Source organism: Dryobates pubescens, chromosome 12, assembly GCF_014839835.1.
Source record: "Dryobates pubescens isolate bDryPub1 chromosome 12, bDryPub1.pri, whole genome shotgun sequence".
Classification (NCBI taxonomy): Eukaryota; Metazoa; Chordata; class Aves; order Piciformes; family Picidae; genus Dryobates; species Dryobates pubescens.
The window spans coordinates 28,262,710-28,286,804 of record NC_071623.1 but is presented as its reverse complement, the minus strand read 5'-3'; the positions used below and the strand labels follow the sequence as shown (position 1 = coordinate 28,286,804).

At 39.3% G+C, this 24,095-nt stretch overlaps 1 protein-coding gene across 1 annotated transcript in view; it reads left to right on the top strand.

The window, feature by feature from the left end:
* The window catches only part of USP25 (ubiquitin specific peptidase 25), a 94,253-nt gene that overhangs the window by 21,630 nt on the left and 48,528 nt on the right, over positions 1-24,095 (top strand). Inside the window, exons 2-5 of the mRNA XM_054165753.1 lie at positions 80-157; positions 1,315-1,459; positions 11,938-12,061; positions 17,978-18,140. Of these exons, the coding sequence (XP_054021728.1) occupies positions 80-157; positions 1,315-1,459; positions 11,938-12,061; positions 17,978-18,140 (510 nt within the window). The remainder of the gene's footprint in view (positions 1-79; positions 158-1,314; positions 1,460-11,937; positions 12,062-17,977; positions 18,141-24,095) is intronic.

Genomic DNA, 24,095 nt, shown 5'->3' with positions numbered 1-24,095 from the left:
TGTAGAGAAGCATACTCTTGTAAATAATTGCTTTTGCTGTTATTTGGCTCTTATTTTGATGATCTGTTTTTGTTTGTAGCACCAGCAAACATTTTTAAATCAGCTGAGGGAGATCACTGGTATCAATGACATCCAGGTACTACAACAGGCACTAAAGGTAAGATGGATATGTCTGACTTGTAGATGAATATATGCATCTTGGCTGCCAGTGAAAGCCAAAAACCTCATCCTTTCTTACTTTTGTTTTACCTTCCTTCCATTCTCAGCTTGAATACTTTTTAGAACTGTTTCAGGAGAAAAAAAGATAGTAATAATTGTGGCTTCTTCACTGTAGAAGGAATCTCAGTCTGTTGTAGTACTGATACAAAATTTACTCTGATGTCCAAAAATTAAAAGACAGGAATGGTTTGACTTGCCTTTTGATAAAGTGTTTTGAGGTACCTTGGAGCTGTTGGTAGTACAAAAGTTACTGCTCAGGTCCAAGTTTAAAGTGAGAAATTAACCAACTCTAGCTACAAACCAGCTTTGGTAATATCTGAGCCATTTCACTTTGGATTTCTTACCTTGCCACAAGGAAAAATGCCACTTCACTGTTTTGACACTGAATATTAGAAATAATACAATTATTACTTAACAAAATTAGAGAACTGCTCGCAACATCATTCATTTTACTGGAATAACTAACTTGTAATCGAAGGCTCAAGCCTTGACCTTGCTGCCTTTGGCTAATTTGCTATTGCACCACTCTTTTCAAACATTGTAAATTCTGTTTCCCCAAATTATATATAGAAATGTAACAAAAAAGCTTTGTCTCCCTCAAAGCAGAGCTTGTTAGCCACTTACATTTGGTAAATGAGGGCTTAGTGAATTTGTCATGTGTGTGTGTATGTGTACTGTTGCCTTAGGTTCAGCATAAATATGTACACAGTTGCCCCTCAAAAGCCAATATCTCTGGAGGGCTTGAAAAATGAAATGATGACTTTTCAGAAGAATTCACTTGACTGCTGTTGAAGTCTGTGAGAGTGTACTGATAATGCTTGGAGTGGGGGAGGGAGAGTTGACCTACACCACAGTACTTCAATTTTTTTTCTGAAATAAGTGGAATTCCATCAAAGTAAATTTTGCCAGACACTTTGTATTTGTTTTAGTTAAAAATAGTAAGGTATGCAGAATGCATCAAGTTTGTAAACTTGCTTTGCTAGTCAGTATTTCACTTGAAAATGTGATATAAGTTGCTTGTAATGTCCTTTGCTGTTAAGAAAAATCAGCAAATGGTGAGGGGGCTTTCACTTACTGTTTTGTTGATGCTTAAAGGATAGCAATGGCAATCTGGAGTTGGCTGTGGCTTTCCTCACTGCGAAGAATGCCAAGGTTCCCCAGCTAGAAGAGGCAACTTACTATCAAACAGCCCTTCCTGGAAATGACAGATACATCAGCGTGGGCAGTCAGGCAGACACCAGTAGGTATTGTTTCTTTTCATAAGCTTAGTTTAAAGGCAAGAAAGTGGAAAAACTTGCCTGAGATGACTGTTAACCTGCTGCTTTGACAATTTTTAGATGATTATGTATTCTTTCTTTCCTTATTTCAGTGTATTTATTTTGATTATTAAATCATTGTTATTATTCAAACTATCCTTAAGCATTACCTATTACATGTATGTATTGTACTGATCAGAGGGTAAGTTACTGGGTTTTCCATCTTTTTTTCCCCCTTTTTTTCCTTTTTCCTTTCTGTTTTAGGAGGCATTTTGGGGTCATGCAGTAAATAAAGGCAAAGGCTGGGCACTCCTCTGTGAAAACAAAATTGGAAAAGTGTGTGTGAATGTCTGTCTTAGTATGTTTAAGAGTAGCTTCTCTCTACTGTGGATGATTTTCCCAATGGGAGAAGCAAGAGGTTAGATGTGCCTTGCATAGTAAAGGTGTAGGTATTTTATGTGAAACTTTCATGAATACAGTTAAATATACCCAATTTGAAACCATTATATTTAGGTGATACTAGACACATTTCTCTGAGCCTTGCAGGTTGTATTCCTTTGCTTAACTGCATAGTTCTTTTTGTGGGGAGAAAAGTGTACTAAAAATGTTAAACATAAATGTGTTGTGCACATGAATGTGGGAAAGAGCATTAAAGGAAAAAGTCCAAGGAAGTTTAGTAGTGAGATTGAGTACTGTAAAGTCTGAATTTCTTCATACTGCATTTGCATTCTAACATTGTAAACACAGATCTAGAATATTATTATTTATTAAACTAGTAGAATTATTGAGCCTCACCCACAACAGACTTTTTGTTCTTTTGCCTGTTGCTTCACTAACATTGGAGTGACTAGGGTGGTACTGTTGTAAAGAAGTTTAGTTAGATCTTGTCACTAGTACAGCTACCTTTCTTGTCTCTGGCACCTGGACATAAACATTTCTTTCTCTTTTTTTTTTTTCTTTCTGTAAATTAGAGGTGAGTTTGCTCTCAACATCTCAGATCTGAAAACTGCATTTTAATCCTAGGTATTAGTACTAACCCTGTATAAAAGGCCCTCAGTTCATTATAGGTAGTTGTATTATCCCTCCACTAAGTTATGTAGGGGGTGGTTTAGGGATTTGGTTTTTGTTGGTTTGGTTTTGTGGGTTTTTTTCCCCCCTCTGTTGGATGGAAGTATACAAACCCCTAATTTTTATTTAATTTTCAATGTCAGCATATTGACATTAAGGAAATGGAGACTATATTCATTATCTTAGCACTGCTGTCATAGTCTCCAGCACTTAAGATCTTCTATGGCAGTGGAGCAGTAAGATGCATTCTCTTGTGGTCAGTGTTTAATTAGATTTCTTTAGTAATCCCATTTAATAGATGTTTCACTGTCATTTACTGTGCTATGCAACCATATTGAAAATGTGAGGTGACAAGGGGTATGAGAGGGAAGAATCAAGCCTGCAAAGTCTACATTACCCATGACTGATGGGCAAACTGAAGAGAGTAAGTCTTGACTTGCACATTCCAATCTGAATTTTGGAGTTCTTATTTCTGGAGGGCTGAAGGGAGACCCATGTTCTTTACAGTTACCTATCACCACAAGTCAGTGATAATCAATGAAGAAAAGCCAATTGCTGTGGGAAAAGCAGATTTAATTATTTTAATTTTTATTATTATTATTTTACTAGATCTTTTAATGTTTGGTCAGGTCCATACTGGTAACAAAGATAAACACCCTTGTGCCAGCCTTTGCTGTTTTAGTTAAACTGAAACATCTTGGACAACTTTTCTTCACATTTGAGGACTTCGGGGAAAGAGCTAAACACCTGCAGCAGAACAAGGTTTAAATCAGTCCAATTGTAGAGGCTCCCTTTCCTCCCCATGGAGATGTAGTGAAAGCTTCTTGCAGAGACCTACAGTTCATCTCTTATGATCTACTGTCCTGAGATTACTTTGATTATGCATTAAAAAAAATCAGGACTCAGAAAATGGACAAATTTCAGGGCTCTAACATTAGTTAGTAAGTAGTCATGTAAGGGAGTATCATGGAAGACAGCAGATGACCTGGGAGAAAAGAATGGAAGGATGGGCATAGAAGGAGGACATCCTCAGCAATGACAGCTCTAACCATCAATGCTTCATTCTGCAAAGAACGCTGATAGCAGTTAGTTCTCTGTAACTGTAGAGAGTTGGTGATAGTGCCTTGCTTTCACATTTGATTCTGTCACTATTCTGTGTAGGTATAATTCCATGAAAATAACTGTAACTCACCTTTACTGTTCCTTACTGCCTAACCACCTCTGTACATTTGTAGCTTAAAATGTTATGGTTCACTGAGCTTTGCAGTGCCACCACATTAAGTCATCCATATGACAGAGAGTTACAGCTAAGTATCAGAATTATCTTTTATGTCACATAAAACTTCTGGCTACTTACAAAGGCATTTGAATGAATGCCTTGTATAAAAGTATATGAAATGTATTCTGTGAGGTTGACTGACTACATTTCTGTGAAATGGTTACTCAGTTAAAGGGTAAAATAAAAATGCATACATATACCTTAGCAATCAGCAGTTAGCCTGCATTGTGCACTGGCTCTTCCAAAAGCAACAGTCGTTCAGCTGCAAGAGTTGAATTCTGTATGTTAGAAGGTATAAAGGAACTTGGTTTCTCTTATTAGCAAACACAGCATTTCAGTAGCTGTAAAAGTAATAATGAGCTTGCATAACTTTTACTCCTATAAAAGTGAGGGCGGATTTGTGCAGCGTTATTCATGACGCTTGCCTCTTTATCCTGTCCAAAATGGCAAGTGAGAGTACAAGCAAGCAAGCAGAACTCGGTACACTAGGAGTGATGAATGCTCTAGCTGATCCCTTTGCAGAAGTGGTGTTACACTCTTGGATTTTTATTATTTTTACTATCTGCAGTCTGTGAGTGAGCAGAAAGTGCTTAAGCAGTAGGGCTACAATGCACAAATGGCCACCTTTTAATCGAAGATCACGTCAATGTTATGCTTAGTAGCATGTATCCTAGGCCCTGCACTTGAAGCAAAAGAAAAGCAGTTGTGTAGTACTTTGGAAATAGTTTCAATTGTTTGGTTTACCTAGAAAACTTTTTTCTCATTTGAAGCAGTTCAATGTATTTTCATCTATGCCTGCACAGTAACCTCTTGTGTTACTAAGCATCTATCTGTTTCCTTCTTTGTGTTTGAGTAACTTGGAGAACCCAAGGCTAAAGGAAGCAGCAGAATCAAGAAAAGATACATATTTTAGTTGCATTGTTTTCAAATGACCTAGCTGTCAAGGCAAAAGTCAGATTTCTTTTTCACAAAACCTCAATTATTAGCCTTTGCACATTTTAAAGTTGAAACAGAAAATTCAAGCCCCTTTGTAAGGATGTAGTACAATGTATCTATAAAATGCCACACACAGAGCTTGAGGGCTGTAGACCTCATTGCTGCTGGGGACCTGGCTTTTTATATCCTCCTCTTTTAGCGTTTGAGTCTCTGTGTAGGTTTCAAAAGTCATTCAGTTAACCTTTTCCAATGCCCCTAGAACCTCCTGAAGTGATGCTTGTATAACATTTCTTAATAGACATGCCATTCTTGAGACTCTGACAAGTTTGTTGGGTAGTTTGTTTTGGTGCTCGTTGTCCTTCCTTCTAGACTCATAAAGTCTTGCCTAAGTCCTTCTTGCTTCAGGTTAATTCCTTTATTCTTTGTGCTATCCCCTGTGGAGATTATAGTACACTTAATTCCTTTTGTCTCAGAGGAAGTGTTGCATCCTTGTAGGCAATGTATCATATATTCTTGTGCCTATTATTACTTTTTTTCCTCTCTACTAGACCTTTCCTAATGGTTCTGCCATTCATCTGAGTTTTTAAGAGAAATGGATGAATATCCATAAATGTCCCTGTAGTACTCTGACAATGTACTTCTGACAGTATACCTCGGTGTAAGACTTCATATTTTCTTTAGTACTGTGATGATGTGAATTGTAGGTTGAACAGCAATCAGCTGTAGCTCCTAGGTCATTCTTGCCACTAGTCCTAATCAGTCCTTTTTCTATAGCTGTGCATTTCATTCTTTCTGTGAGTAGAATTTAACACTGGCTTCTTTTGTCACCTTACCTCAGATATCACTATGTGTTCATAACATATCCTTGTATTTCAGGCATTGTTTTTGTCATCTCCATACAGGTTTCTAGGGGTGTCTCCAGCTTTGCATGGCAGGACCCTTGCTTCAGAATTTCAGGAGTCTTGTAACTAGAGGTCCTCCTTTCATTTTGGAGATTCACTTGTTCCTTTGTTCTGTGACTATCTTGCTCTTAACTATCCCTGTCAATGTCAGAATTATCAGTTTAAGGTGCTACCATCATATACCATGAGGAAATTCCTGTAAGCTAGTGATGGCCAACATTTTGCTAGCTTTATTGTCAGTAAAGCCATTTAGGTTGTCTGTGTACATAGAATACATAGAATAAACCAGGTTGGAAGAGACCTTCAAGATCATCGCGTCCAACCCATCAACCAATCCAACACCACCTAAACAACTAACCCACGGCACCAAGCACCCCATCAAGTCTTCTCCTGAAAACCTCCAGTGATGGTGACTCCACCACCTCCCCAGGCAGCCCATTCCAATGTGCAGTCACTCTTTCTGTATAGAACCTTTTCCTAACATCTAGCCTGAACCTCCCCTGGTGCAGCCCGAGACTGTGTCCTCTTGTTCTGGTACTGGCCGCCTGGGAGAAGAGACCAACATCCATCTGTCTACAACCTCCCTTCAGGTAGTTGTAGAGAGTAATAAGGTCACCCCTGAGTCTCCTCTTCTCCAGGCTAGCTGCTAGGATGCTGTGTGTGCTTTCCCTATCCAGTTGTAACCTAATTTGGCATATACACTCGATTAAATTCTTTTTCACTTAGGAGCCCAAGACCATCATGATGTTTTATGTCACAGAATAGATGGTAGAATATGGCATCTTGCTTAACTCTGCTTAAACAGAACTGATGGAGTGTCAACCTAATTTTCTGTTTTCTTCTTTTTTTTTTTTTTCCTTCCCTTTTTTTTCTTTGTCTGTTTTCTTTTTTTCCTTTCTGTATTGTTGATGTGTTGACAAGGGAGTCTTACTGCTGCATTTCCATACTTGGTGTCTATCCATTGAGCCCATCAGGTCTGCCCCTTCATTTTCCTCTCCCCATACCCGTGGTTGCATCACTGTGGTTGCTTATTGCTTGTCCTTGGCTTTAATTGCTACTACAGATCTGTCCCTCATACTGAGTTTCCCAGCCTACTTAAGTTTGAAGTTCCTACTCTCTGACTTCTCCTGGTATTAGTAACAAGTCCATAACACAATAATTATTTTAATGACCTGGGCAGTAACGAAGTAAGAACCATTTAATTAAATAATGATAGAAACTTCCAGAGTAAACAGACTGATAAGAATTTGTTTAGAAATGAAAGAAGATACATGGGGATAGTGGAACACTGGAACAGGTTTTCCCAGGGGGGTAGCTGAGGCCCCATCTCTGGTGATATTCAAGGTGAGGCTCTACAGGGCTCTGGGCAACTGATACACTTGAGGATGCCCCTGCTTGTTGCAGAGGAGGTTGGACCAGATGACCTTTGGAGGTCCCTTCCAGCCCAGGCCATTCTGTGATAGGCAGTGTGCACTTACTCTATATGCACTAGTATATTTATCACAAATTTCAATCTACAACTTAAAATTGCCTTATAGAATTACAGAAGATGTCAAACTCTGCATGGTATCTACCAGAAGCACACATTATTGCATAATAATGTTGTGAACCAAAACCACAGTTCTTAGTAAAACAGCTGATTAATTCTGCATGTTAATTTTAGTTGAAGAAACATCATGAATGCACTAAGCCAGACTGTTCTGATGAGATTTTCCTATGTCTGCAAAGCATTTTTTCAGAAGCAAGCTCATTTGTTTACTAGGTATGGCTTAGTTAAGAGTGTTTGCATTTTCTAAGTAGGAGGTACCCTTATCACAGAATGTTGTGTGAAGATGAGCCAGTGTGGTGGGGCCTAAATGAGAGTTTTACAAAACCAGCATGTGTAAATTAAAGTCAGGTAACTATAAATTTGAACAAGTAGCAGGCATTGTTCTTAGTTGCTTTGAGATGCATCCTTCAGTCTATAGCAGCAAACCTATGCCTGCTAAATATTTTGGGTAAAATCAATGGCCTTTTTTTTTCCCCCCTCCTTTCAGACTCAGACCGTGAACACAAAAGTCAGCTGATCAGATAGGAAGCTTCAGTAGATCAGTTTCATGAATGAATTCCACTACTAATTGCCTTCTCTCACAATCATCAAGTTCAACATTAAGTTTGGTTTCAAACAACTTGAATTTTATAGTGTTAATCACAGAATCACCAAGGTTGGAAGAGACCTCAAAGATCATCAAGTCCAACCTGTTGCCACAGACCTCATGACTAGAATAGAACAGAATAGAATTAGAATAGAATAGAATAGAATAGAATAGAATAAACCGGGTTGGAAGAGACCTACAAGATCATCGTGTCCAACCCATCATCCAACACCACCTAATCAACTAAACCATGCAACCAAGCACCCTATCAAGTCTCCAAACCTAAACCATGGCACCAAGTGCCACATCCAATCCCCTCTTGAACACCTCCAGGGATGGTGACTCCACCGCCTCCCTGGGCAGCCCATTCCGATGGCCAGTCACTCTTTCTATGAAGAACTCCTTCCTAACATCCAGCCTAAACTTCCCCTGGCACAGCTTGAGACTGTGTCCTCTTGTTCTGGTGCTGGTTGCCTGGGAGAAGAGACCAACCCCCTCCTGGTTACAACCTCCCTTCAGGTAGCTGTAGAGAGCAAAAAGGTCTCCCCTGAGCCTCCTCTTCTCCAGGCTAAACAATCCCAGCTCCCTCAGCCTCTCCTCACAGGGCTGTGCTCAATGCCTCTCCCCAGCCTTGTTGCCCTTCTCTGGACACATTCAAGTGTCTCAATGTCCTTCTTAAACTGAGGGGCCCAGAACTGGACACAGTACTCAAGGTGTAGCCTAACCAGTGCAGAGTCCAGGGGCACAATGACTTCCCTGCTCCTGCTGACCACACTATTATTGATGCATACCAGGATGCCATTGGCCTTGTTGGCCACTTGGGCACACTGCTGGCTCATGTTCAGCCGGCTGTCAATCAGCACCCCCAGGTCCCTTTCTGTTTGGCAGCTCTACAGCAAAGTGATCATACTTGTAGAACAACTGTTTGAAAATGGCACATCTTTTCATTAAAAGAAAATCCCCATGTAAGAATTGACATAACATGAAGATATTTTAAAACAGAACAAAACCCAAGCCTGCATGAATTTCATCTAGTATATGTTTAAGTAATCTATAGCAAACTGACTGAAATGCAAACTGTGCAGACAAGCTGATTTTTTTGGTTTTGTTTGGTCTGTTTTGAAAAGAAGACTTTGGTCTCAGATGGTTCCCCCTTCTGTTAACAGCTTCTATTCTGTTAACAGCTTCTATTGAGATCTCCTTTCTATTGAGATCTCTTTGTAATCCTGTGGTTTAGGATTCAAGTCATAGGTGAACTTTTGTAGCTTAATGAGTTACTGTGTCAGATGAGATGCTGAAAAAGACCTTGTTCCTGTTCCAAGTAAAGCAAATGGGAGCTAAGATATGTTAGCCTGAATCTCCAAAGCATTTTTGTTTTACATTTGCTTGCAGAATGTAAGTTCAGCAGGGATTTAGATTGTTTATTGTTTTTTTACTTGAGTTATACTAGGTAAAACCCTCTGTGACATAAATTAGTTGCACCATTTGCATGCTGTGGTAGTATCTGGCAGCAGGTCTTCACTGCATTGTCTGTTTTCATGCAGATCAGGGACGATGTGTATGTGCAAACAATATTTCTAAAGAGAATCCTGTATTGCCTGCTCCAAAACACTTGCCAAAGGAGGCTGTTGTGTTGATCAGCCTTTTGCAAGCAAGTGGAATGGTAGTAACATCTGAACACACAGAGTGGTGGTATAGATTAATAAAGATTTAGGAGCAGGAGAGCTGCAAAGAAGTTTAATAATTGAATGAAAGTGTGAGTTGAAGTTGACCTTGACAGTTGTTGGTGTAGGTGTTTTGGGGGTGTTTTTTTGTATAATAGTGGGAGCTTTTAATCACAAAATTTTCAGCCAGGTTACCAGTTCTTTTCTGAAAAAATACTTTCCATGTAAAGGAGCTTCCTTTTTAATGTAACTTTCTTTTTTATTGTTGTGTAAGAATTTAATCACTCATACCTGGCTAAAGACTAGCTAAAGGCATATTCCCCTCTGTGAGTAAGTGATTGGAGTAGTTCTGTACTTACTCATCAGCATCTGTGGCTGCTGGATTGAGGTTTACTCAGTTCTCAGTTGTGGCCACTATTAGGCTTTCAGAAAAACAGCTTGTCTCCAGTAGAAATTAGGTGCTTGTGTGTGATGATCTGCAAATGGGTAGAAACTACAACGTAAGCACCGCAGTTTAGAGCGTAATAGGTAGTGTTTGGTTATGGGATCTTCTCTTCACGGTCAGTCTTCCTAGCTTTTCTCCTGCTCTCAGTCTGTAGAACAGAGCCATTCTTGCATGTGATCCAGGCTGAGGTAGTGGCAGCTCATAGTACAAAACTCTTAAGAATGAGACTTCTGCTGGTGGTTCTTGCAATTGCTTTAGCATCTCTGAAAGAGAATTTCCGGTGTCTGAGTTGAAGTGTCCTTGTGATATGTTGGAAGATCTGCTGAGCTAACTATAAAAGACATAATAACATTATGAAGTGCTGCTTTTGTGATCATAGTGGTTTTCCATACTTCCAGATCGTGATAGATTGTCCAGTTTACTTGGGCAAAGGAGGCAGGTAAGAGTGCTTCCTTTAAAGGCTCATTAAATAAAATAGAAAGTCAACCATCTTTATTTTGGAGGAAGCAGGGCTGAGTTGAAAACAAGTTTTTAAAGAGGCTGGCATTAACAGAAAAATTTCTTAACCAATTGCTCTTCAATTTCAGCTTTCTGTGAGGACAAGTCATCTCATTTTCTATTCATACACAACTATGGCAGTGACTTTTGTATTGTAAGTTCAGTGTTTTGTTCCAGTCTAATGAGAAATGTCACAGAACAAGTAAGGCCAGGGAAACAGGGAATGCTCTCTTCAGTGAGCCAGCCCATCCAGGAGAAAAGTTGGAATCTAGGTGAAGGAGCTCTTTGGATGTAAGTGACTGAGCTGGCCTGTGCAATGAGAAATGGAGACAAGCTGCTTATCTCTGTCTGTGAGCAATCATCAATTTAAAAACTGTATCTCTTTCTCCCAGAGTCTTTTAGATTCCAATATCCAAACTCCAGCCTGGAGAGTAGTCCCTTTCATAGCTCTTCAGCAAACTTTGGCCTTGGAGGTGGGAGACTGAAGCTGAAGCCAGGCAATGCTTTGTCTGCGTATCTGTCCTGTATTACACAAGTCTCTTGCAGTTTCCCTCCTCTTTCTGTCTGGCTCAATTGCAAAATGAAACTGTAGGCCTTTGATATCACAATAACCAAAGATCTTGGCTTTTCTGAAGGTCTTGTGCAGAAACATTCGTGTCAGCCCTGGCTGCTCTGAAAGCGTGGCTGTGCCTGATGGAAGGGTGATTTGTGTTCTGGTTTGATGTGAAATCTCTCCTTGCTTTGGAGGAGGAGTGCTGTTGCTACCTTTAGAAAACAGGGAGGTTTATGGAGGGACATTAGTATCTCATTCTTTAGATGATGGGAACTGGAGAGGAAGGCAGAAGTATCCTTTTTTTTTTAAATTCTCATTACCTGGTGGGTACTTTATCCAGCATTCCCCATGTGTCCAAGTATGGATGCTTCCAGTAAACAGAAGTTGGATTTGAGTATGTTCAGAAAAGAGATGCACAGACAATATATAAAAGAATTAGGTTAAGTAAGGAACTCTCACATTATGAAACCACCTGAAAGTAATTGGTTCACCAGTGCACAGAAATACTTGTAGAATTTGGAGCTGTACTGAGAAAGCTGCACATGTTCCTCTGTGAGGAGAGGAAAACAACCATGCTCTGTTAAGGTACCTTCTTAGAGAGAAGGTTGTCTTCATCATGTGTTCCCTGCAAGCAGCTGGTTATAATAGCTTAAGTAATACATTTAAGTGTATTGCCTTAAGAAGACTTTCAGAAACCATGGATTCAAAAATGTGTCCCATAGCTTTGTGCAACTTAAGGACATTAGGAGGAAAGAAGTCTATTGCCTGTCATATCTTAGGAAGAGCAAGCTGCTGAGGTTTTTATCTGGCTCAGAGAGGAGGAAGGGAGCTGTTAAGGTTAGTGTTTGGAGAGGGCAGGATACAGGAGGGGTGAACTGGAATGGCACTCAGCAATCCACATGGGCTCTCTCTCCTCTACAGTAAGACTTGCCTTTCATTCTGTTTCACTTTTAATTTTGAGAAAGATAGTTTTGCTTTTCAGATGTGATTGATCTCACTGGAGATGATAAAGATGATCTTCAGAGGGCAATTGCCTTGAGTTTGGAGGAATCAAACAGGGCATTCAGGGAGACTGGAATAACAGATGAGGAACAAGCCATTAGCAGGTAAACAAACAACTTATATAAAGCAGAACTTAAAGACTTGGAGATTGGCCTGTATTGCTTTTTTAACTTTTAACTTAACAAAGAATAACTTGTTTACTTTTGCTTGTGCTACTGATACACCTGGATTCAGGATATTGCTTTCATGTGTTGTATGTTTTACACTGGAAAATAGACTATTATTTGTGAGCTAGGATTTAATAGTATGTTTCATGTTGATGTATTTGTTTAAATACTGGGGGAAGTGGATGGAGATAGAGGATATATAACCATATTTAAATAGGGCCTAAAACTTTTTCTTGTGTATCAGGTAAAAAGCAGTGGAAAAAAAATCTAATGAAGAAGCTAATAAATTCTTTGTCCTTTTGGTTTTTTTTTTGCAGTGTTCATTTTACAATAACATTTTCTTACCTTTATGCTAAGGCTGAGATTGAGGAAGGGGCTAGTAATGCTATGACTCGTGTGTTCCAAGAGCAGCTGCTGTATTTTAGCTGACAAACTGTCATTAACCTATTTAACAAATAAGATTTATAAGCTTTGAGTGAAGTTAACTACTTTCAGTTTTCTGACTGTAACTTTCTCAACTTGGATGTGATAAGAGTTTGCAAGCTTGCTTCTGATCAGGTTTTACAACAACTTTTTTGTACAGAGTGTGTTTATGTAAATAGCTATATTATGAAACATTTGGGAGTTGAACTGAGGCAGAGTGTAGGATTGTGTGGGAGGGATTTTTTTTCGTGTATTTGAGGCTCGCCTTGTTCTAGAGGAAAAGGACAATGATGTGTTCCTTGTGTTAGAAGGTTAAGTACTGCTCCTTCTAAAGGACTAATTTCTATGTGAAAAAAATTTAGGCAGGAGACATTCACCACCACAATTCTTTTCTTCAGTTCACTGCATGTGACAGGCTAAATGGCTTACCAGAAAAGTTCAGCTCTGAGAATATAGAGAGTGTTACTGTATCCACGGTCACATTCTTTTTCCCTCTTGAAAAACACATGTAGTAATGGTGAGAATAAACATACCCCTCCCATCATTTATTGTGAAAGCCATCTTATTACATCTTAGAAGAGAAAGGTGGGCTGAAAGGGTTTTATATTGTCAGTAACGATAGGAAAAAGATTTTAAGGGGTTGTGTTTTGGTTGGGGTGGGTTGGTTTGTTTCTAATTATTTTTTTAAGCTAAGACCTGAGCATGTGCATTATACAAGACTGTGGTGGAAGTTATGTCCAATTCTGATTCAGAAGTTCAGCTCTTGCATGTTCCTTCTTGAAAGGCACAATTGTCATAATGACAGGGTTGTGATTCAGGCAGGCACTCAGAAAGATGGACCTATTTCTGGATATGGATTTTTTTTCCCCCCCTTCTATAAGCTTTGACTGCTTCTGCTGTGCTCACTTCTCCAGAGCCTCAAAGCTTAAGGACTTTGCCTGTAGACTTTGTTTTTTCACTTCTCAGATTAAAAAGGCTTTTTTGGTCTTACCTGCTTGGTCCATAACTATAAGTGCATTCTCCTTAAATGATAGTGTTATTTTTTCTGGTGGCAGAAAATAGTGAAGTATGGTATTTTGTTTCTGTATGTACAAAGACACGTAGACAATGTTTGGTTATATACAGAGGAAATATTGATCTGTTGATGAAACTGAGCTGTGTATATGATGGCAAGATAACATGACAGCATGTGCCATACTAAGAGCTTGTTGCTACCAAGGGGGATACACACATTTTCTTTACCTGATGTAGTATTGAGCATTTGTTGCATGAATTTTTCTCTGAAAGCCATACAAAAATATTCACTGAAAGACTCAGAATGTATCATGGCACAAGAAGGGGAATAGGACTTGGCTTGTGAGTGGAGGCAGAGAAGACTGAGAATCTTGGGAATTTTAGCAGCACTGAGATCAGCTCAGTTGCATACCAAGATACACCCTGAGCTGATGGCAAATTATATCTGAGCTGTACAAATACAGGAAGTTCTGAATTCTTGAGTTCTTGATCTGAGCTGTTCAGTCAGCTTCCTTAATGACAGGACTTCAGGCCGTGGAAAAAAAATAATAAAACAAATTCAAGTACTTTGTAGTTAACACCCTACAGAAGAATGCTGGCATTCCAATAGAAAGCACAAGATCTGTACAAGACTTCTCAAAACAAAATGTAGAACACTCTGGTTGTAAACAAGTCAAGCTGCAGCCATTTACTTTTGGTTTTTTTCCCCCTAGGTTAAATAAGAAATGGAGACCAAATAGGAAGTTAATAATAATCAGATTAAACTATGAAAATCTTTCATTTTAACAGTGTAGGATATATGCAGTCTTTGGTGTGAAGGTGGTGGGTTTGTGTGGTTTTGATTTGTGTGTTGGTTTGGGTTTTTTCCTCTCAAAGGCATTTGTAGTGCTTTGGAACTTAATGTGCACTGATTTTTGTTAAGGTTTCCAAGGGAGCATTAATGGAGTTGCTAGACTTGTATAATTAATGTTCTAAAGTGCACAGAATTTGGCTTCCTGAATGTGATTTACTTGTGCCACTTAGTGAAGACAGATATGGTTACTGCTTAGGTGTTGCGAGGAGGGCAGATGAAATAGCCAATTGTCCAAGCTGAACATCGTATACATGGCACACTTAAAGTTTTTCACTGTTCTCTTGTTAAATCTAGCAGGGAAATGTGCATGATCAGTGTATTTTCTAACAGGGAAAAAAATTACCTGTTTTTATTTTTCATGCATTGAAGGAGAATGAGACTGGCCATAAAGGGCTTCATAGAGGAAGCTGCCAAGATATGACTTAGAGGGAAAACTAACTGGCCTGTATGGTGCCTAGGGCAGTAGCTGTATTAAAATGAGAGCCAAAACTAGAAGTGTGTAAAGATATGCACAACCCCCAACATGGTAATTGAAACTTCTGGGGACTCTGTTCTGTACTTAAGCATCATATGTATGGATTAAAAATTAATCTGGGGAGGGATGTAGGTTTGGGGATATTCCTGGATGTCCAGTTGCAAGACAGTTACAGTATAAAGCCCTTTCCTTGGTTTAGAAGAGTAGCCTGCCACAGCAGGCTTTTCTGCAGCATTTTTAGTGAACTTCCCCAAAATGTGTGGGCTGAACTTCTGTGCTGTAGACTCACTTTGCCCAAGGCTTATTGCATTGTCTGACTGGCCCCATTCAAGCAGCTTTCTAAAGCCGTGTGGCTGGACCCGGCTTGTTACAGAGAGAAATAAAATGCTGCTTTTATGTCCCTTGCAAAGCCTGGCATTAACTAACCTTCACTCTGGAGTTTCCTTCCAAACAAGATTCCAACACTTGGAGGTGGTGGAGTTTGGACCTATGAGGCTGCAGAAATGCCGTACCCTGCACAAAGTTTATAGCTCTGCTGCTAGCAACTGCTGCTGTGGTCTCTGTGGGCTGCAAAGAGGGCATTTCTGCTGCAGAATCGGAATTGCTAAATCCTGATACTGGCTTCTTGGAAGGATACTCATTTTATGAGAGCAGTGTGTAAGATTCTTTGCCAAGATTGTCTCCTAAATTAGGACTGTATGAATATAATATAGAGAAAACTATTGTATAAGAAGTGTTCTCAATACTTTAGTTAATACACTCTGTAGCTTTTGAGCTAATGTTTAGGTTTCTGTTTACTGTGCTTGCTTTTATTTCAATTTGCATCACAGGTATCATTATGGCTGAAAATTAATATGGCTCATAGGGTGTGCAGCTATTGCATGTGCTGTCTGAGGACAGACAATGTTATAAACGAAATTAAGGAAAAATACCATGAAGTTTTGGGAATAAGATACTTAAGACATGAAAAGAGGTTTGAAGTGGAGCTAGACATGTGGAAATCCTTCACCTTCCAAAGAAATAACAGCACAAGGAAGAAATGTTAGGTAATTAAGTTGATAAATGGTAATGCCCTTTGGGGTCAGGGAGCTGTTTCAGTTTGAGAATATTTATTGTTCTGAAATGGAATCTTGAAATATTTTGCAATAAAGTTTTGATTGTTTCCCTGAAACATAAGTGGTGTGATGTAGATACTGTAGTCATGTTGCAACATAATTCTAAATTTATTCCAGTCTGTCACAGTCTGTCAGCTTTAAAGGTCCCTTCAATTTAGTGTAAATGAGAGTCGGAGTAATTGTACTTGAATGGGAATTATTTGAAATATATGTGACATGAGGTTTGGTTTGGGTTTTTTTTTTTAATGCATTTTTAATGTCTCCATCAAATGAGTTGTACTCTCAAAACAGAGATACACTGGCCAGCTACCACTTTTGAAAGGTGGTATCTATGAGAAGGGAGATGAGCTTGGACTGTTTCTTTACGTCTTGGGGTTCACGTAGGAGATAAGATCATAAAAGATTCTTACAACGAGCGGCTGCTGAAGAGTCTGGTTTGGTCCCTATGCACTCTTTGAGGAGCTGTCAAAGCAGAAAATCTTAGAGGTTTATGTGCCTATCCTTTCAGAGCTGCTTGCAAGGCTGTCTGTCAAAATCTAAATGTTGGAAGTTGATTAATCCTTAGGAAACTGCAAGTTTTAGGTGATGCCTGAGAGAGGTACTGATACTCTGATTCTGAGTGCTTCTACACAAATTAGTATGTCCCCAGAACAGTGGTGTCCAGTAAATTAATTTAATGCTTCATAGTTCTTGTATATCTTGTAAGACATCTTTTATTATTTTGACAAGAGTGTAGCTTGAAACAAAAACTTACAGTTGGGAAACTGAGGGATTATGTTGAGTGGCCTTTTTGGTCTGTCCTCCATCCCCCACAGCACATTTCTGGTTGTTGGTTGTTTTTTTGGTTGTTTTTTTTTAACCCCTACACTATTCAAACTTTGTCCTTTGGGATCTCCACATTTTCATACCAAACCAAGCATGCCCTTTTTTATGTTTAGTGAGTCTTCATGCTACTGAAACTGCTTAGATGCTTGTCAGGCAGCTCCTGAACTCTTCCACTTGATGAATGTAGTAGCTAAGAGCAGCTTGGCCTTTTGTGTGAGAATTGGACTAGATAATTTGGCATAGTGACTGCTGTGTCAGTAGTGCAACTACTACTACATGCTAGGCAACTTTGGTTATGAGTTAGAGCCATTATTATATGACCTCAATATGATCTCCACCTTTCTACTTAGAATATGTGGCTACCACAAATTACCTTTGAGGTATTCTTTGTCACCAGTCTAAGGATATGTGCATACATAGAGATACTGTGTTGAGTGAAGTGTGAGTTTGGGAGCATCAGGTCTTACTGACATGTGAAGTATGGACATTCAGCATATGGACATTCACCTAGCAACAGTTTCCTGCAAAGAGTGGGATCACTGAAGTGTACAATTAACTTGCTAGGTGCATTTGAAAAATTGTGGGGAGATGTCTTTCCAGGACTCACAGTAATTACTTGCTGTGTAAACTGTGTAAACAGGTGCAAACATGGAAACTAAAAAACCTTCTTCCATTTTTGAAAGTTGCATAGCTAGCTTTGGTTTCCTGTCAGTAAAATACATACTGGTGACTTTGTGCCAATAAAACCATTTTTAGATGAAAGCACCACACTAGTAGTGTTCCCTAAAATTTATTGTCATCTACCCTATTTGAATCTTGCTCCTAAATAATTGATGGCTTTACAGACATGGCTCTTATGCCTACCTGTCTGCAACTCTCACAGATTAACCCACTCACTAATACCATTTTCCAAAACTTAATGGAATTACTGTAGCAGCTAAAAAGTAAAATAACATCTTACTTTTGAAGAGGTATTATTGCATCTAAATTGAAAACCCCGCTCAGTAAGTTAGTGAATGCTGTATTTAAGATGTCTGTATTAGAACTTAAAGTGTTCTATTATGGTTTGTTTTGTTGTTTGGTTTTTGTTGGTTTTTTCCCCTTTTTTTTCTTTTTCTCACGTTTTTCCTTCCCTTCTGTTCCTGAAGAGTTCTAGAAGCCAGTATTGCAGAAAATAAAGCAAGTTTAAAAAGAACACATCCAGAGATATGGAGTGACTCTCCAAACCCTTATGATCGAAAGCGGCAAGACAACTGCCCAGTAGGATTAAAGAATGTTGGCAACACATGCTGGTTTAGTGCTGTCATTCAGGTAAGCACTCTCTCCAGTTAGCTGTGTATATTATTAGTTGTATTTATTGTGAGGTGAGTTATTCTAAGTGGGTAACTTGAAGGTATTTGTGTACTTGCAAAGTTTAGGCCGTTCCATGAGGTGGCTTTGAGCATTGCTCATTTCTTACGTCTCTTAACGTGTTCATCCATATGTCTGATTGATGTGCAGAAAGTACTATAGTGCAACTTCAGTGAAGCTTCAAAATGTTTTTCATTGAAAAGTTGTTGAAGACAGGGAGCTGAGTCTCTGAAGATCCCGAGTGTCTGCAGCTCATGCTGGCATGAATGACAATAGTGGACGCCTAAAAATGTATGAAAATTGGATTACAGATGAGGAACAGACCTTTTATATTGAAAGGAACACATGCAAATGACTGAAAGGGGATAGCTAACAATGGAGGTAGGTAGAGGAAATGAGAGACCCTCAATTATAGGGTGCTTGCTAGAATAGCTGTTAAGAAATAGCTGAGAAGGGTTAAAAAAGGGAACAACTAATAGAAGGAGGGAAGTGAAGGTCTGATGTGGATGCAGTTGTCTGTTTTGGGTTGCCCTACTACAGCCAATATTTGTGCTCTTAGTCTGTTTTTGTGTAGCTTACTTAAAAGCTACCTTGTTAAAATTTGTTTGTTCAAAGATAGGGTCAAGAGAGAAATGTGCAGCACTAGCACTGCAAGTTGTCTTGTGAAATCTAATGTTCTAATATTGATAATTCATTGTAAAGGAAGTTTATGAATCCATCTTTTAAGAGGGTTGTTTTTTTAAAGAAGTGTTTGCTAAGTCTGTGTTTCTGTAAATAATCCATAAATATATTCAAAAAGCATCCAAATCCACAGGAAACTGTGGGTGAAACTCAAACACAACAGGGTGAAATTTATTTTTAATCTTCATGAAGCAAATTCAGCATATTAGAACATTCTGTAGTTTGACATTTTGAGAGGAATCAAAACATTTAGTACTCGTTTTTAACAAATTACTGTCAGGCTGAAGCACTTCAAATAAAGTAATATTGTTACTCTCATACTGATGGCTGTTGTACTTCAGGCTGAGTCCATTTAGATAAACATTCTGCCTAGCAGTTTCCTCAAATGGATGCTTGCAGAGGAGTACAAACAGTATGCATGGTACTGGTCTGTTAAAGCCCTTCCTAGCCACCAAATGCTTCATCTTGGATTTTCTTAGTCCTTTGCAATTTTAATTGGCAATCCACAGTGGGCCTCTATTTTATGTACTTCTTACATACATGGATTCCTTTGGGTGGGAATTCCATAGGTGTGCTTCCTATTGCATGAAGAACCGACCGTAGTGCTTAGTTGGCAAGAAGAACTCTGAGCAGTGGTTAAGGACTGAATCAGAAATTATTCAAGGATACTACCTGCATAAATCCCCAGGACCCATTGAGCTGCATTCAGTGGTGCTGAGAGAATGGGGGGGAGTCTTAGTAAGGTTGTTCTCTGTCATCTTTGAAAAGTCCTGGAGAATCAAAAGAAGTTCCTGACTAAAGGCAGACAGGCCAGAAAGTCAGTCTGGGAAGATACGGGATGATCCACTGAGAAGATGGAGGCAGGCTTTTCACAGCAGTGCATATTGGGAGGATGAGAGCTAATGGAAGTAAATTGAGGTAAGAGAGATTCAGGCTGGATGTTATAGAAGCATTTTTCCCCCTGAGAACCAATAGACAGTGGAGGTTTCCCAGAGAGGCTGTACAGATTCTGTTGGACCTTGATGGCTTTTAGGACATGCCAGGAAAAAGCCCTGAGCAGCCTCATTTGGTATCACAGGCCTTCCTGCTTTGCACACTGGAGGTTTGACAAGAGACCTCTGTTAGTTCCTTCTGAGCTGAATTAGCCTGTGATTCTGTAGTAATGTTTTCTGTTTCATTCTGCCTTTCTTTCTTAATTATTTTATTCTGCATTGAACTGGTACTTTCAAGGGACTACCAGTGATATATTGAGACTTTTGAATTATACTAGTTAGATTAGTGGCCAGGATTTTCTATACATTTTAGTGTCACTTTCCACCATGTACCTCACTGTTAACTTACCTTTGTTGAACTTAGCTTTCTTACTACATAGTCACTCAGCCCTGTATGATCCTATCAGTTCATCCTTGCCAGCTTTTGTTTTTACTACGTTGCATATCTTTGTACTGAGCAAGCTTGGTCATCTTGCTGCTTGCTCTCTTTTCTAGATCACTTCTGAACTTTGCTTGCCAGCACAGATTTTGTGAATTTACAGTAATCTCCATTCAGGTTGGATTTGATTGTCTGTGCCTCTACATCCTGTTTCACCACATAATTGCTAGATTAAAAGCTTTAGTTGGATGACTTATTCAGAAATTACCTGAAATCCAAGTAGATTACATACAATGGATTGCTCTTGGTGCTGAGTGTGGCATTGTGGTTTTGTGGGTTTGTTTCTTTTTTTTGGTTTTTTTTTTGGTGATAGGTAGGTTTTTTGTTTGTTTACATCTCTTTTTATGAGCAGGATTTACTTATCTGCAGGTAATTCTTAGGTAATGCTGTAGATAATGAAATGGAAAGTCTTCTTTATTGGTTTTACTACCTTCTATCCCACCAACTTTTTTATGTTCTTAAGATTCTTTCCTTTCTGTGACTTGCTGGAGCGTGTCCAGAGAAGGGCAACAAAGTTGGTGAGGGGTTTGGAACACAAGCCCTATGAGGAGAGGCTGAGGGAGCTGGGGTTGCTTAGCCTGGAGAGGAGGAGACTCAGGGGTGACCTTATTGCTGTCTACAACTACCTTAAGGGGGGTTGTAGACAGGCAGAGGCTGGTCTCTTCTCCCAGGCAACCAGCACCAGAACAAGAGGACACAGTCTCAGGCTGCGCCAGGGGAGGTTTAGGCTGGAGGCTAGGAGGAAGTTCTACACAGAGAGAGTGATTACCCATTGGAATGGGCTGCCCGAGGAGGTGGTGGAGTCACCATCATTGGAGGTGTTCAGGAGGAGACTTGACAGGGTGCTTGGTTACATGGTTTAGTTGATTAGGTTGGACACGATGATCTTGAAAGCCTCTTCCAACCTGGTCTGGTCTATTCTATTCTATTCTATTCTATTCTATTCTATTCTATTCTATTCTATTCTATTCTAATCTATCAGGTGTTTGAATTTTCTGTTTCCCAGAAATCTTTTGATGTTTTCCTTGTTCAACTCTCCTCCTTTATTGATTTCTTTACATGCAGAGCTCTTTTTCCAATAGCAGAAGCATTTTCATTTCCATGAAGTTCTTTGTGAAGCTGGTATGATGTGGCATTTTGCCTTCTCTGTCATACAATCGGGTTTTATGTCCATAGCAGTCCCAAATTCCAGATGGCTGATTTTATGGGTGTGTGCATCTCTGTAAATGAAACATTTTTGCATAAAAAATTACAAATATTTAAAGAAAATTTTCAAGGAAACTTGTTTTTTAATTCCTTAAATACAGAGCAGAGGCTAGAGAATGTAAAAACCGATGCTAGACCCATGATCTCAAGTTGTTTATACCTGATATGCACCTTTATTCATTGAAAATGTCTTTTAAAGAGGGCTATCTATTTCTTAGAGTCACCACCCATATTGTGTGAAAATCTTTGGCATTTGGAGTTACAATGGCTTGATCCTAACAGATAGCAATACTTGTCTATTTAGCTTTACAGAAGGTAACTGAAGTAAAGCATTGGAAGATTTGTAACTCTAGTTGGTTGAAAATTTAGGTTATTAGTATTGTGTGCTAGCCAGGAAGATGTTACGTTTCAACCAGGCATTGCATGCAATTTAATGCGTGATAATTTTGAGCCTTAGCTAATACCATACTTATTTTTCCACAGGGTAGATTGACTCCTTGGTTTCAATTGACTATGTAGGAGTATTTTGAAGCTTTCTTTAGGGGTCTGTTGAAACCTGACACATCACATAGGTCAACAACATCTAAAGGTTAACTACTGTCAGTGGCAATGATATATTGTGTAATATAATCTAAAGCTATATTGCAGAGAAAGAGATTTTTTTTTTATCCTTCTATTTAAGGGGTGCTTGCTAAGGGCAGGATAAAAAGAAAAGCTTGTGACATTTTGACAGCTTCCTTATGCAATGTCTATTGTTTTTCTAGCTACCAGTTGCAACAGACCATTAATGACTGCATTTGACCATTTGCATTGAGCATGAAATTCCTTTAGATACTTGCAGTGAGTAACAGCAAACCATACCAAGACTTAAACATTGCTAGAAATACTTCCTTTTAATCTGTATTTATTTGAGTGTTAGAAAAACATGCACATATGGAAGTCATCCTCTTCTATAGGGGAAAAGAAGAGTCTGTCTTCAGCTAGCTTGAAGACAAGTTTTCCTTTCAACAGTTCTATTTGGCATCATTAGAATAAACAGTAACTTTTTTTGCCTGCAGTTTGACTTCTAAAAGTCTGTTGTGCTGTTGAAAGCTTTTGACTTGATAATGACTTGAATGTAGAACTATGTCCCCCCCAAAATATGTCAAACCAAAATGAAAGCACGTTCACTTCTTTACCTGCCACGAAACAAATCAAGTCACCCAGCAATTTTCCCACTTGAACTTGTAATAAACTCACATTTTTGACAGGATTTCACCCGAATATAGGCCTTTATAGGAGGATTCCTGGTTTATTAGGATTTACAATATTTCTGGGAGGATGTTTGAATGTTGCTCTTATTATAAGAAAGGGTTTCCTCATAACTACATGTGTCTGCTCTTGAAATAGAGCTTAAGATACCAAGTGCTTCAAAAAACCCAAACTTGAATATCCTCCTTCTTTGTTCACTTCATTTTTTGCAGTAGATTTCAGTGTCTTCCTTGTAAAAGAGAAATTTCACTGTTTTTCCTTGGTTTTAAGAGTTCATATTCTGGAAATGGATTATAAATAAGATGTTTATTGAGCCTGTGAGGCAGCTGCTTTGTGTCAATGCTGACTGCTGAGCATGAGTTACAGGTTTGCAGGACATAGGACGTAGAAGGTGGGTAGCTTGTAAGATGTGGATGTGCTATTGGACTTGTGTCTATATGGATGACTGTGCAAGTTGTCTCCCAGGTGATTTGCTTTAAGAGGCAGTGCAAGACTTAGCTGTCTCTTGGAGTACCTAGTAGAGTTTCAGTCATGTGTGAGAATGCCCTGGCAGTACTTGTGCCTTGAAACAGATGCGTGGCCAGCAGGTCAACTGAGGTGATTCTGCCACTTTGCTCTGGTGAGACCTCACCTGGAATACTGCATCCAGGTCTGGAGCCCTCAATATAGGAAGGACACAGAGCTGATGGAGCAAGTCCAGAGGAGGGACATGAAGCACCTCTGCTATGAAGACAGGCTGAGGGACCTGGGGTTGTTTGGCCTGGAGAAGAGGAGACTCTGGAGACACCAAATAGCAACCTTCCAGTACCTGAAGGGGGCCTACAAGAAGGGTGGAGAGAAGCTGATCACAAATGCCTGTAGTGATAGGATAAGAGGCAATGGCTTTACACTAGAGAAGAGCAGATTTAGATTAAGTGTTAGGAACAGGTTCTTTACCATGAAGGTAGTGGAACACTGAAAGAGGTTGCCTGGAGAGTTTGTTGGGACCCCATCCCTGGAGATATTCAAAGTGAGGCTTGACAGGGCTCTGGGTAGCCTGATCTAGTTAAGGATGCCCCTGCTTGTTGCAGAGGGGGTTGGATTAGATGACCTTCGGAGGTCCTTTCCAACCAAGATCCTTTCTATGAAGTAGGTGTTGTGGAAGCTACTGACTAGATGGTTGTTTAGTTTATATTATCCACTCAGTTCACTAAGATAAATTTCCGATGGAAGTAAGAAAGGATGTGTGGAATCAGAGGAAATATGTAGTGTAAATGGTGGCTGCTCTATTTCCCTCCCCCCCCGCAGTTCCATACTTAAAGCACTAGGTTCAGTGTTTTCCTTTGTGTCATGACTTCCCGAAGGCCT